The sequence below is a fragment of the Aquarana catesbeiana genome, linkage group LG05 (genome assembly GCF_042186555.1).
Source record: "Aquarana catesbeiana isolate 2022-GZ linkage group LG05, ASM4218655v1, whole genome shotgun sequence".
Classification (NCBI taxonomy): domain Eukaryota; kingdom Metazoa; phylum Chordata; class Amphibia; order Anura; family Ranidae; genus Aquarana; species Aquarana catesbeiana.
The window spans coordinates 498,040,741-498,055,458 of record NC_133328.1 but is presented as its reverse complement, the minus strand read 5'-3'; the positions used below and the strand labels follow the sequence as shown (position 1 = coordinate 498,055,458).

The window sequence follows — 14,718 nt, the reverse complement described above, 5'->3', positions numbered from 1 at the left end:
TCTCCCACAAGGGCTGTTTAAGAAAAGCCTAAGTTAGCTTAATTGCGATCAAAGGTTCCTCAAGGTTGGCTGAGCACCAAAGAGAATCTTCCTTTTTTTTCCTCTTTCCCAGACCCCTATATCCCCTGCAGACTCTCCCCCTATTACGCAAACATGCAGATGTTAAGCTAAATAGGGCTTTTGTGCACTTTATTTGGCTGGGCAAAAGACATATACCCAGAAATAAATTGACTAGATCTAACTTTCAGCTTGGAGTTAATTTTCCTGACCCAAGCCTGTAACAATTAGCGAGTAATCTACACTATGTCAGGCATTGGAAGGGCTACACCATCAGATTATGAACCTACAGTACCTTTGGAACAACAGCTGGCATGTACATGGTCACTGTGTGGCCACTTCATGTCCCCAGTTCCTTCCCTCCCTACCCTATTGAAATGTAAACTACACTTCACAGACAATCAAATGACCTATACACTTTTCTATGTTTTTAGTGTGAGCTTTGTCACCTTGTTAAAACAAAGTGCATTACATACACACACACACAGAAAGGATATGCTGAGCTGGAAAGACCAGTTAGATCGGGCATCACTAAATGGCAGACGGCGGGCCATGCCCGGCCCGCCGCGGTCCTGTCATTTAGGGGCCGGCTCCCCCCCTCAGCCGTCGCCGCCGTTGACATCCCCACAGGCTGCCATCGGCATCGGGACACAAGACAGTTCTGGACAAGGGCGTTGCTGCCAAGTTAAGCAGCGGTTGATTGGTTGCTAGGTGTACCTAGCAACCAATCACAAGCAAACAGGAAAAGTTGTGCAGCTCCTAGCTCCTGTGCTCTATTCAGAACTGTCCTGCTTCCTGACGTCAGCTCTAGACCTGCTGTGTCTGCCGGAAAGACAGGGGAGAGGGCTATGCCACTGTTGTGCAGGATGGGCAGGAACTTGGGGGTGATATAAAGGGGGGGGGGGGGCTGATGACAGGACTGTAAAGGAGAGGGGAGTTATATGAAGGGGGGGGGACAGAATTGTGAAGAGGGGTTGATACTGTATGAAAGAGGGCTGAGGACTGGAATGTAAAAGGAACACAAGGGTAATATGAATGGGAGCCTCCTTCACAGGAATGTGAAAGAGGAGGGGGATGATCTAAAAGGTGCACTGAGGACAGGGGTGTGAAGGGGGAGGGTCATATGAAGGGGAGGTAATCTACAGAGGGGACTAAGAATACTGATGCATTAGTATGAAGGATCTGGGATTACGTTTACATCAATGCAACTTGTGTTGTGCATGTAGGCAGCTCATTCATTTCAATGGGCTGCCTTACATGCAGAAACACAGAAAAAAAGAAGTCCCTGAGGCACTTATAAATTGCGCCACGCTGAGAGCATGGTGCTGCAGCAACATGCAGTTTGTCACTCGCAAAAACATGCTGCTTTTGCCGATGCACAGAGGTGCTATTAGTAATCAAACATGCTATTTGGACCTCTGCAGGAATATACATTTACTGACTGGGCCTCTGTGGATTTTAGTTCAATACCCCCGAGTTAGATAAACACATTTTCGTTTTAGATGCAAACATTTTAAAAGGACCAAATTTATAAAGCAGCGACATTCACCAAATCTTCAATCCAAATAAAGCATTTAAAAACACATGCGCCAGGAAACCTGAATGCTTGGTGAACGTCACATTCTCTGCTTTATAATTATAACCTTTTGCATTAGAGCTGAATTCAGAGATAAACAAATAAGCAAATACTGTTCAATAGCAAGATTCATTTGTATTCGTCCTTGAATCTTTGTGTGATGTGTGCATGTCTTCCAGATCTGTGCAATAATACACTGGCAGCCTGTATTGGGTTGGCCTGCTGGGCCTCTCCTACAGCTCCATTCTCTGCACAGTTTTTGTACAGCACAGTGGTTATGTTGCTGCTACTCTTACAAAGCAATACAGGCATACCCCACTTTTAAGTACACAGTGGGCTTTATTTACTAAAGCTGGAAAGTGCAAAATCAGGCTCACTTCTGCATAGAAACAATTGAGCTTACAGGTTTTATTACCAAAGCTTAATTGAACAAGCCGAGGTTAGAAGCTCATTGGTTTCTATGCAGAAGTGAGCCTGATTTTGCACTTTCCAACTTTAGTAAATAAACCCCATTGTGTACTTAAAAGTGGGGTATGCCTGTAACTGGTTTGCAAAGGCATCAAGTGCACACAAAGTTGTTCAATATCCTTTGTGGCCATAAGCAGCTTTAAAGTGTAATTCGGAGTTAGGAGCTACCTTTAAATGCACCCAAAAAGTGTTGATTCCCCAGTGGTCTTCAGGGGACCAGTTCTAATAAACAGAGCAGGTTTACTGGCACAACTGGAAAGAGGAAAGTATTCAGTCTATTCTTTACAGGTATGGCCTTAGCTGAAATTTCAGCATATGATATGGTTGCTTTACAGGTAACCTGTGCTGACAGAGTATAAATACTGACATTGCTGACCTTCTGAAAATTCTAGTCACCTGTAAAGTAAAGCTGGCATTCAAGCAGCGGCTCTAATACTTTCATATTCAATACTTTCTAGGCATTTATCTAGAAAACAGGAAGCAGATAAGGAGTTCCTAGATAAGGAGTTCTGACTCCATTTCTGACTTAATTTATGTATGTGCAGATTTATAATAGCAAGTGTATACACACACTATAATAGAACCTCTAGGTATTATATAATATTAATGTTTACATTATACTTCGGTGGGGGGGTGGGTGGAGGGGTGTAGAGTTGCCAGTAAAGACACATCAGAAAACTAAGGTTAAACAAACCTGGTTAAGACTCAACCTCCTCCTCAATGCACCCCTAAAATTAAAGATAAATATATGGAGAGTATACTGAATGCCATAAATTAGTACTCCACTTGGTCCATGCACATTGCAAAACTACTTTATTCAATTTACGGTTAAATCATAGCACAAACAAATACAGCTAAAAACACTGACACAATTGCCCCCTTCTCATATTCAATAATACAATGTAAAACTGTGTATGTACATGTTTCTATATAATCCAATTAATAACTAAATGGGACATCTAAGGAACTGAACTAGCAAGATAATATATAGCATAAGGAGCTACAAGATGGCATAGAGGCATTTAACAACATATCCAAAATGGCTCATTTGCTTTATTTCCATGAAGAAGAGTTCCCTCTGGAAATGTGTATCCACATAGTCCATCCTCTTATTAGCCCAGCTCCAACCTCAGGCCAGTAATGCCCTTAAAACACAATATTGGGCACAGTGGTTCAGAGAAGGGTGAATAAAAGTGCTGCCAGAGTCCACCCAACTTAGAAGATCATCATCACCTTATCGTATATGTTGTTTTATATAGGGCAGTCACTACTGAACCTCCCTCGCACTCCAGCAGATTTCATTGCATTTCATAGAGCCAAGGGGTGTTTTCAGATGAGGGAAACTCCATGCATAGAGATCATGTTCAATTCCAAGGATTAGCCATAAGTAGCCCTATACAATTTGCACAAGTCCTCCAGATAGAAGATAACTTGTACAAAAGAAATGAATATTCATTAGTCTCCATGAACACGTCCCATAAAGAGGGAGGGCAATATGAGTCATGCCTGACTGGTTTCGCCGGGTCCAACCATAGGCAATAGGCTGATCTATAAACCAGTATTTGCTTATATAGAATTTAAAATGGGCGTCAAATGCTTTCCTCGCATGCGCCATGTGTGATGAAATCATGCATTAACGTAATGATGTCACACACTCGGCGCCATCTTGTGGAGGTTGATCAAGCAATAAATCGGGAGATATAACAAAAATCCAACTCCTCCTTTTCAAAGTTCACATCTCAAAAAGCCAAATGTAAAGAAAAAAAATGTAAATTTAATACAACATCTCAAAAAAAATAAATTCATCAAAACTCTTAATCATATTAGTCAAAGAAGGAAAAAAAAAAGAAAAAAAGCCCTAACCAAAAAAGGAAAACAGACCCTCCTCAAAGACCCCCCCCCCCCCCCATATAAAATATTAAAAAAACATACAATACACAAGCATCCCATTTATGTGTACTCCTTTTTGTGCACCGAACAAGTGGCGACCAGATAAACATTGTAAAATGACAATTTAATATTTAGTTACTTCTAAACCAATGTCAATACCCTTCTTTGAATGTAAAGGATGCAAAATAATACTCAATAGTACAGTAGCACCTAATGCTATATATTAAAGGACGAAGTTTCAAAGTAAAATACCGTATTTATCGGCATATAACACGCACTTTTTAAAATCAGGGGAAAATCGTGGGTGCGTGTTATAAACTGATCCCTGCTGTCTCTCTGAGGGAAGAGGAGCGAGCACCGCTGAATTACATAGAGCCGCGATCTCCTGTGTAACCGGCACTCCATCACTCACATCCACGCCTCCTGGTCCCGCAGTGGGCCACTGTTCTGTCTATATGAGCAGGGCCGGGAGGCGTGGCTGTGAGTGACGGAGCACCTGGTACACAGGAGATCACAGCTCTGTGTAATTCAGCGGCGCTTGCTCCTCCTCTTCCCTTGGAGACAGCAGGGATAATCCAACACTGGCGAGGCTGCAATGATGGGAAAGGTGAGGCTGCAGATGGACACTGAACAGGCTACATTGTTGGTCAATTTAATGGCTGCAGATTGGCACTGAGCAGGGTGCATTGATGAGCTGTGACCCTAATTTTGCTTCAAGGTTCTCTATTTAAAATGTTAGTTTTTTTCCTTAAACTTCCCTCCTAAAATTGGGGTGCATGTTATACACCGATAAATACGGTACTTGTTCTGACTTCAGAAAAGAAACAAAACTAAGTTTGTTACTGAAGCGGTTGTAAACCACTGGATATTTTTATTTTTTTCTTACCTGCAAGGTAATGTCATAATGTGCTAGTATGCATCGCATAAAATTGCAATAAACTTGCCTTAAAACGAAGCTCTTCCAGCGCCGAGATGTCAGCGCTGCAAGCACCCCTATCTTCACCTGTCTTGCTTCCAGGTTCATGGACTTCGGCTGTGTGACTGGCCGGAGCCTTGATGACGTCACTCCCGCACATGCAAGCGGGAGATGCCATTCATGTCACAGGGCTCTGAAGGAACGGCATGTATGACCGTTCCTTCAGAGCGCATGCATCAGTGATGTCGCTGGCTGCATGTACATAAAATATCTCCTAAACGGGAATATACTACCTATAGGTAAGCCTTATTATAGGTTTACCCAGCACTCAAATTTTTCACTCGCACACTTCCACTTTGCAAGTGGAAAATGGCTGTTTATCAGAGAGCGAGATTGCCCGCTGTAATAGCTTTCATTTGAATTTCCCGTGTTTCCAGGGCTCACTATCACATAGCCCCATCTCTTGGCCTGGCGCCTTTGATAGACAGAACACCGGTCCAAAGCGGGACGTGTGACATTATCAAAGGCATCGGAAATTCAAATGAAAGCTATTACAGCGGGCTATCCTGTTCTCTGCTGATCTGGCCGACTCGCCTCTTCCTCTGCACATGTGAGGCTGCATTGGGCACAGGCAGGCAACACTGTATTGGGCACAGGTGAGGCTGTATTGGGCACAGGCAGGCCACACTGTATTGGGCACAGGTGAGGCTGTATTGGGCACAGGTGAGGCTGTATTGGGCACTGGTCACGCTGCATTGGGCACTGGTCAGGCTGCACTGGGCGCAGGTCAGGCTGCATTGGGCACAGGCCACTTTGTATTGGGCAGAGGTGAGGAGGTATTGGGCACAGGTGAGGCTGCATTGGGCACAGGTGAGGCTGCACTGATAAAGTTGTTGTTAATATTTATTTTTATAACTTAATCCTGCATAAAACATTTAAGTGTCATTTCATGAGATCGTTTATGAGGGCGTGTTTAGGGGTGGGATTAGGGGTGGGGCATGGTAGGGGTTGGATGGGGCAACTGGTGGCGAGTAACCCTTAAGGCCTGGCTAATAACTCAGCAATTTTGAGCCCTGGGCTTACCTATAGGTAAAATTTAGAGATTGAAGTTTACTTCCACCCTAACACCTGGGGACTTAGTGGCCTCCTACTATTTATTATGAATGGCACCCAACATACCTTCTCAGTAATCTCAGCAAAAAAATTCTCTGTGTGCGCCACACATAAAGACAAAAGAGCTGCATAATGCAAGTTAATAGACAACATAACGTGTGTTAACATTCATGTGGTAGTAAACTGTAACGTGCCACGCAAGTGTAAAGGCAGCCAAACTTTTGTCTATGGTGTGTGCGTGTGTGTGTGGCAGTTGTGTACTTTTTTTATCTATTTTTTTAGGTTTCGGTTTCATTATAGTTTTGTTTCTTTTACATAAGTACTGCTGCTAGCAGGTTACAAGCCACCTGGTGACAGGCCCTAATAGACCCCTTTATGAGCTGGAGAAAGAGACTGGAGGAGTTTGCGAAGTCCTCCGCTGCTACAGCTCAGCCCTCCAACACTGAACTCAAGAAATGCTCAATAATAAGCACTTCCGCGTTCAAAACATCAGTGAAAAATCAAAAAACATGTTCATTGATCACCCGCTCGGCATCCTAAACAGAGATCATACCAGCATGAAGACAAAATGCCATTCTCATCACTGGCAGGGGGGCATGGTGAAAGGGGGGGGGGGGGGTCAGCGGAGAAGGCATCAGGGCAGCTAAGATGGCACTGAAGCACCAGACGAGGCATCGGGAGAACCGCTGAGGCATCAGCCATTCATGAATTAGCAGAGTCTCTGCTATAGCCCTGCTATAAGCTCATGGTTGCTGTAGTGACCATAAGCGTAGAGCCTAAGGGAATGCAGCGGGTGTTAGAGTTACCAAGCCAGTCTGCTGCAAGCAGTTCTTCTCTGATATAATCCTTATGTCCGTGGCAGCAAAAGGATTTTAAAAATTCCTCACTTCACACAAAATAACATCCAAAAAAAGTCTGTGATTCAAGCCAGCTAACATTATTCTAATCTGCAACACTTTAGTGTTATTGTGCAATTACACATTATTCATGCACCTTACCTTCACTGAGAAAAAAAGACTGTGCCAAGTGCCGAACAACTTGGGATTTTCTTTCTGGTGGCTTAGATTTCTGCACAACAGGAAGAAAAAAAAATTAGTTTTTTTAAAGATGACGTTTAACTCAAATATTTATACACAAGACATAAAATAGGATTTTTATTACAGCTTACCTGTAAAATCATTTTCTTGGAGTATATCATGGGACACAGAGCCTTAAGTAATTACATAATGGATTATGGGCCACCTTCAGGTGTTGACACTGGTATACCCAATCAAGGAAGTTCACTCCCTATATAACCCCTCCTCCTTCCAGGAGCACATCAGTTTTTGTAGCAAAGCAATATACTTAAATCCCAAAAGAGGGGAGGGACCTCAGTGTCCCATGAAGTACTCCAAGAAAAGGATTTTACAGGTAAGCTGTAATAAAAATCCTATTTTCTTTATCATACATCATGGGACACAGAGCCTTAAGTAATTACTTAATGGGACGTCCCATAGCAATGGTACTTGAGGGGAGGGAGAGACAACCCGCAGGGTACCCCCTGCTGCCTGCAGTATATGCACTGAAGACCAAGCTGCAGCCTTATAGATCTGAGCCATGGAGGCATGGTGACGAACTGCCCAAGAAGCACTAACCGCCCTGGTAGGGTGCGCCTTAACTTGAAAAGGGGGATCTTACCCCTTAATTATAAGTATGAATTATAACTTGCCGAATCCACTTAGCGACAGTGGATTTCGACGCTGCCTGTCCTTTCTTAGGACCCTCCGGCAGAATAAGGGCAGAATAAGTAAGACATCAGTCTTAAGAATCTGAGCAGTTGTCTTTAAATAGATTCTCACTGCTCTCACCACATCAAGACAATGTAGTGACTTTTCTTCCCGGGAACATGGTTTTGGAAAAAAACGATGGCAGGACAAATATCTTTGTTCAGGTGAAAACCTGAAACCACTTTTGGCAAAAACCCTGAACCAGGGCGTAACACCACTCTGTCCTCATGAATAATCAAATATGGCTCTTTACAATAAAGAGCAGCCAATTCCGAACCCCTCCTTGCTGAGGATATAGCAACCAAAAATACCAGCTTCCTTGTCAGAAGGACTAAGGGAATATGCTATGTCGGTTCAAAATGGCTGTTTTTGTAACACTGACAAAACTAAAAGGTGATTTAATGTATAAAACTCCGGACTAATGCCCTGTTCACACGATAGGATTTTCCGACAACAAAATCCATGTTTTTTTCGGACAGATGTTGGCTCAAACTTGTCTTGCATACACACGGTCACACAAATCTTGTCGGAAATTCCAAACGTCAAGAACGTGGTGAAGTACAACACGTACGACGAATCGAGAAAAATGAAGTTCAATAGCCAGTGCGGCTCTTCTGCTTGATTCCGAGCATGCGTGGAACTTTGTGCGTCGCAATTGTGTACACACAATCGTAATTTACGACAACAGATTTTGTTGTCGGAAAATTTGAGATCCAGATCTCAAATTTTGTGTGTAGGAAATTCCGATGGAAAATGTCCGATCGAGCCTACACACGGTCGGAATTTCCGACAACAAGCTCCCATCGAACATTTTCCGTCGGAAAATCCTATCGTGTGTACGAGGCATAAGAATGCGTTTTTTTAAATAAAATCGATAAGATTGAGACTTGGCCCTTAATAAGGCCAACTTCATCTCTACGCCTAATTGTAGAAAGGCAAGAATTCTGCTTATGATATGATATATCTCCAAGGGTGTCAACCCTTGGATTCACACCAGGAAACATAAGCCTTCAAGACTCTATAATGTATAGTTCTGGAAGTTGGTTTCCTTGTATTAATCAAAGTAGAGATAACTGACCCAGAAAGCCCACGTTTCCTCAGAATGTGGGTTTCAATAGCCAGGCGGTTAAATTTAGCATTCGTAAAGTAGGATGGAATATCAGCCCTTGTGAGAGCAGGTCTGGCCTTAGTGGAAGGGACCATGGATCCTCCACTGCCATCTTTATGATTTCTGCATACCATGACCTTCTGGGCCATGCTGGTGCTGCCAGAATTGCCGGTTTTCTTTCCAACTTGATCCTGCAAAGAAGTCGAGGCAGCAATTGAATAGGGGGAGAAATGCATAGATCAGTGAAAGCTGATCCCACGGTATCACCAACGCATCTGTTCTGCATGCAAACAGATCCTTTGTTGTGGACACAAAGTTGACTAACTTTATGTTGAACTGGACGCTAGAAGATCTACGTCTGGAGTCCCCCATCTTTGACAAACAGCCCGAGAATATGTTGGAGTAAAAAAACCATTCCCCTGGGAATAACAGCTGGCGAATTAAGTAGTTCGCCTGCCAATTCTCTATTCCCGGAATGAATACTGCTGATCGGCACAGAATATTTCTTTCTGCCCAAGTTGCACTGAGAGACTCTTGGTGCCCCCTTGGCGACTGATATAGGCCACAGCCGTGGCATTGACATATTGGATCCTGACAGGACAATCCCTTAACCTGGAAGTTCAGGTCTTCAGAGCCAGACGCACTGCCCAAATTTCTAGGATGTTGATGGGCAAGGCTCTTCCGGTTCTTGACCACTGTTCTTGGATAGTTGTCTTCCTTAGTACTGCTCCCCAGCCTGAAAGGCTGGCATCTGTCGTTACCACTTTCCAGATAACAGGTCTGAAGGATTTTCCTTTCAGCAGATTCTGGTTAGTAACCACCAATTGAGGCTTTGGGACACCCTTGGGGACAGCCGCATTGGCAAGTCCAAAGCTTGGATCGTCTTGTTAGCAAATAGAATACTGTTTTGCAACAGTCTCGAATGGAACTGGGCATAGGGAATTGCTTCAAATGAAGCCACTATCCTTTCTAACAACCTCATGCAAAGGTGAATGGAGGGATCTCCTTTTGACCTGACCATCCGCACCAACTATCTTATGAACCCTTTTTCTGGGCTGTATCTATGATCAGACCCAAATAATACAGCTTTTTTAGCGGTTTAAGGGAGACTTCACTAGGTTGAGAACGCAACCCAGACTTTTCCAAGTAACTGGTTGTAATGCATACACCTTACTCCGAACACCGATTGGTCTATTAGCAATAGATCGTCTAGGTATGCCAAGACTGTTTAACCACTTCAATACCTGGCCATAGTCAAATGACGTCCACAGATGGGATCTCCCATCCTGGGTAGATGTCATATGACGGCCTCGGCTTTCCGCCGCTACTGCGGGCCCCCGGGGGCCCGCAGAGCGGCGATCGGGGTACCGTTGTGTCCCTCGGGACACAGCCGTTCCCCGATGGGGGCATTGAAGCGGCGGCAGCGGGCGGCGGCGGATCTGTCAATGCAGAGCGGCATTGGGAAGCGGCGTGTATCGTATCCGCTCGTGCCTCCGGTGGCGTGCAGAGCGGTGATCGGGGCTGAGGCTTTTCCCTTGGATACAGCTCAGCCCCGATCGCTGTAGCCAATGACATGGCTCTTCACCACATGACCAGCTGTGTCCAATCACAGCCAGTCACTAATGTAAACAACACAAACACTGTGTGTGTAACTGCTGTTGCTGGGCTCTTCTCCTCACACACCGATCCAGTGTGAGGAGAAGAGATCAGCTAACATTGAGTTACCTATTATACATATGTACTACTGTGCCCAGATTGCCGCCCCTAAATAAAGAGTACCTGTCATCAGGAGTACCTGTCCATCAGGAGTACCTGTCATCTGGAGTACCTGCCCATCAGGAGTACCTGCCCATCAGGAGTACCCGCCACCTCACCACCTGCCACCAGAGTACCTGCCACCTCACCACCTGCCACAAGAGTACCCGCCACCTCACCACCTGCCACCAGAGTACCTGCCACCAGAGTACCTGCCACTAGAGTACCTGCCACCTCACCACCAGTGTACCTGCCACCAGTGTACCTGCCACCTCACCACCTGCCACCTCACCAGAGTACCCGCCACCTCACCACCTGCCACCAGAGTACATACAGCCAGTCAGCCACTATGTCCAGAAAGGTGTACACCCCAGAAGAGGCATACCAAATACTGAGTCTGACCGATGAGAGCAACGGGGAGCTCTCACCGCTCAGTTCTGAATCAGATTCTGGTTCTGGTTAGGAATATGAGCCCCCCGAAGGCAGCACATCAGGATCCGAATCAGAGGAGGAAGCAGTCCGTCCAAAAAGACGACGGTCTGAACACCAGGCAGCTACCAGCAGTGCCAGCGGCGGTAGACCCCAGGAGGAGGGGCCCAGTACAAGCGCTGCTAGACCCCAGGAGGAAAGGCCCAACACAAGTGCAGGCCAAAGAAGTAGGGCCCAAACCCAGCTTCCAGATTCCTTGGCAAACCCATTGTGGCTGCCTTCTACCACAGGGTCAGCCACGATCCCCCCTTTTACAGCACAGCCAGGTGTGCAGGTCAACACTGCAGGATTTTCCCAAATGGATTTTTTTAATTTTTCCCCGACAAATTCATTCAAGGCATCGTGGACCAAACTAATCTCTTTGCCCAACAATTCATTGCAACCAACCCCAGCTCCAGCTATGCCCGCCCTTTTGAATGGAGACCCCTAACAGTAGTGGAGCTAAAATTGTTTTTAGTCCTAACCCTCAACATGGGGCTTACAAAACAAAAATGAAATTCATAAGTATTGGTCGATCAAACCCATCCAACATATGCCAGTTTTTTCATCGGCCATGTCCAGGTCCCGATACGAAATCATAATGCGCTTCTTGCATTTCAGTGACAACTCACAGTGCCCCCCCTGAAATCACCCAAACTTTGACAAACTATATAAAGTTTGCCCCCTAATTATTTTTTTTTCCCAGAAGTTTGCCGAACTTTATGTCCCTGACAAAAATATATCTGTGGACGAATCCCTGGTGCATTTCACAGGCCGGCTGGGAATCAAGCAATATATCCCCAGTAAGAGGGCGAGGTACGGCTTGAAGCTTAACAAGCTTTGTGAAAGCGCAACCGGTTATGTGCACTCATTCCGCGTGTACGAAGGCAAAGATTCCTAGCTCCAACCCCCTAAGTGTCCCTCGTACATAGGAATAAGTGGAAAAATTGTTTGGGAGTTGGCATTCCCACTCGTCCAAAAGGGGTACCATATTTACATGGACAATTATTATACTAGTTTGCCCCTTCTCCGCCACCTATATCTAAAACAAACTTTGGCCTGTGGTACAACAAGAAAAAAACGAAAGGGCTTCCCACAGCATCTTGTCACCACAAACATTCAAAGGGGGGAATCGACAAGCTTGAGGAACGAAGAAGTGTTGGCTGTGAAGTGGAGGGATAGGAAAGATGTGTACATCATGTCCACCATCCATGATGACACCTCGGTGGAACTTCAAAGAAGATGCGGTACCATTCGCAAGCCTACCTGTATCACTGAGTACAATAAATACATGGGGGGGGGTGGATTTAAACGATCAGTTGTTGCAGCCCTATCTTTGAACAAGAAAATCCCTCTTCTGGTACAAAAAAGTCGCAATTTACTTTTTTTCATTTGGCCCTTTTAAATTCTTTCATAATCTACCAAAAATCAACAGAAACACCCACCACCTTCATAAAGTTTATTGAAGACATTGTCACTGCCCTGATTTATCAGCAAGTATCCCCCCAGAAAGCATTTGCTCCGATTCTGTCAGCAGACTACATGAGCGCCATTTCCCGGACCATATTCCACCAACAGGATCCGGAAGACGACGCCAAAAAAAATGTCGGGTGTGCACCAAAAAAGGAATTAGGAAAGATACCAGCTTCCATTGTCCCGACTGTCCCTCCCAACTTGGCCTTTGCATCGGAGAATGCTTCAGGCGATATCACACTCTGGAAAATTATTAGTCCATATTTCTAATACTGCCATTTCCCTGTTTTTAATTTCTGTCCTGAATATTTCCCTTCCTCAACCAACCATATCATTGCCTTCCATGTGAACTGATCCTGGCCTGTTTCTCGACTATGCCTCTGCCTACCGTCTGCATTGTTTTTCCGCCATGTTTTTGCCTTTCACGTGAACTGACCCTGGACTGTATCGACTATGCCTCTGCCTACCGTCTATTTCTGCCTTTTACCTGCACTGACCTCGGCCTGTTGACCATGTTTTTGCCTGCCCCTTGAATAGATCTCTCACCCTGCTACACAGGGGTCTCACATATGTGAGGGGCTCCAGAATAGTGTTCGGAGTTCAGAAAACCAGTTTTTGGTATTCTGTGTTCCCATAACAGGGTCTGGTTGCCCGGAGGCTTCAAAGCGATTTGGGTGGGAGAAGCCTCTACCCCTGTCTTTCCTGACCGATGCCCTAAGCTTGATGGTACTGCCTGCTCCCTGGACAAATACTCTGACTGTGCTGACCATACCTCTGCCTGCTGCATGTACTAACTATGGACAGTATTCCTGCCTGCTGCATGGACGATCCTTTGATCCTTTTGCTGCTGCTGACCACATCCCTGCCTGCTATCTGGACTAATGCTTTGGCTGTGCTGACATCTCTACCTGTACTGACTATTCCTGCCTGCTGCCTGTTTTGCTGTCGCTGTCCACATTCCTGCCTGCTGCCTGGACCGATGCTCTTCTCAGTGGACCACTGCAATACTAAAACCGCAGGTAATCTTTACTTTACCCTTTACTCAGCAGAATGTATTTTGGTTTGTAATTGAATTGTAATTGTACAGTAAATGCTATGTGTTAGAAATATGAAGGACCTTCAACAATGTGATAGGTTGGCAGGAATTTGTGTGTAATGTATGCTCCTAGAACAACTGACAGTGCTACTTGGATGTTGGGCCTCTGTATGTGGCCAGGCTGTGTAAAAGTCTCACACATGTGGTATCGGCATACTCAGGAGTAGCAGAATGTATTTTGGGATGTCCTTTTTGCTATGTACATGCTGTGTGTTGGACATATCTTATAAACGGACAACTTTGTGTAAAAAAAAAAAATGCGTTTTCATTTTTTTTCCACATTTTCCAAAAACTTCTGTAAAAAAATGAACCATTCAAAAGACTCATTATGCCTCATAGCTTATACGTTGGGGTGTTAGCTTTCCAAAATGGGGTCATTTTGTGGGCATTTCCATTGTCCTGGTGCTCCAGGGCCTTCAAAATTGTAATAGGTGGTTGAGAAATGAGATGTGTAATTTATGCTCCTAGAATGCCTGAAGCTGCTATTTCAATGTTGGGCCTCTGTATGTGGCCAGGCTGTGTAAAAGTCTCACACATTTGGTATTGCCATACTCAGGAGGAGTAGCAGAATGTATTTTGGGGTGTCATTTTTGCTATGTACATGCTATGTGTTGGAAATATCTTATGAATGGACAACTTTGTGTAAAAAAAAATGCGTTTTCATTTTTTTCCCACAGTTTCCAAAAACTTCTGGAAAAAAATGAACCATTCAAAAGACTCATTATGCCTCACAGATTATACATTTGGGTGTTAGCTTTCCAAAATGGGGTCATTTTTGGGCGTTTCCATTGTCCTGGTGCTCCAGGGTCTTCAAAACTGTAATAGGTGGTTGAGAAATAAGATGTGTAATTTATGCATGTAGAACGCCTGACGGTGCTACTTCAATGTTGGGCCTCTGTATGTGGCCAGGCTGTGTAAAAATCTCACACATGTGGTATCGCCATACTCAGGAGGAGAAGCAGAATGTATTTTGGGGTGTCAGTTTTGCGATGTACATGCTATGTGTTGGAAATCTCTTATAAATGGACAACT

At 44.7% G+C, this 14,718-nt stretch overlaps 1 protein-coding gene across 2 annotated transcripts in view; it reads right to left on the bottom strand.

Annotated features, from left to right (window-relative positions):
• Positions 1-14,718, bottom strand: part of SPIDR (scaffold protein involved in DNA repair) — a 1,065,859-nt gene that overhangs the window by 988,892 nt on the left and 62,249 nt on the right. For both annotated transcript variants that reach the window (XM_073631564.1, XM_073631565.1), the window contains exon 3: positions 7,019-7,088. In XM_073631564.1, the coding sequence (XP_073487665.1) occupies positions 7,019-7,088 (70 nt within the window). The remainder of the gene's footprint in view (positions 1-7,018; positions 7,089-14,718) is intronic.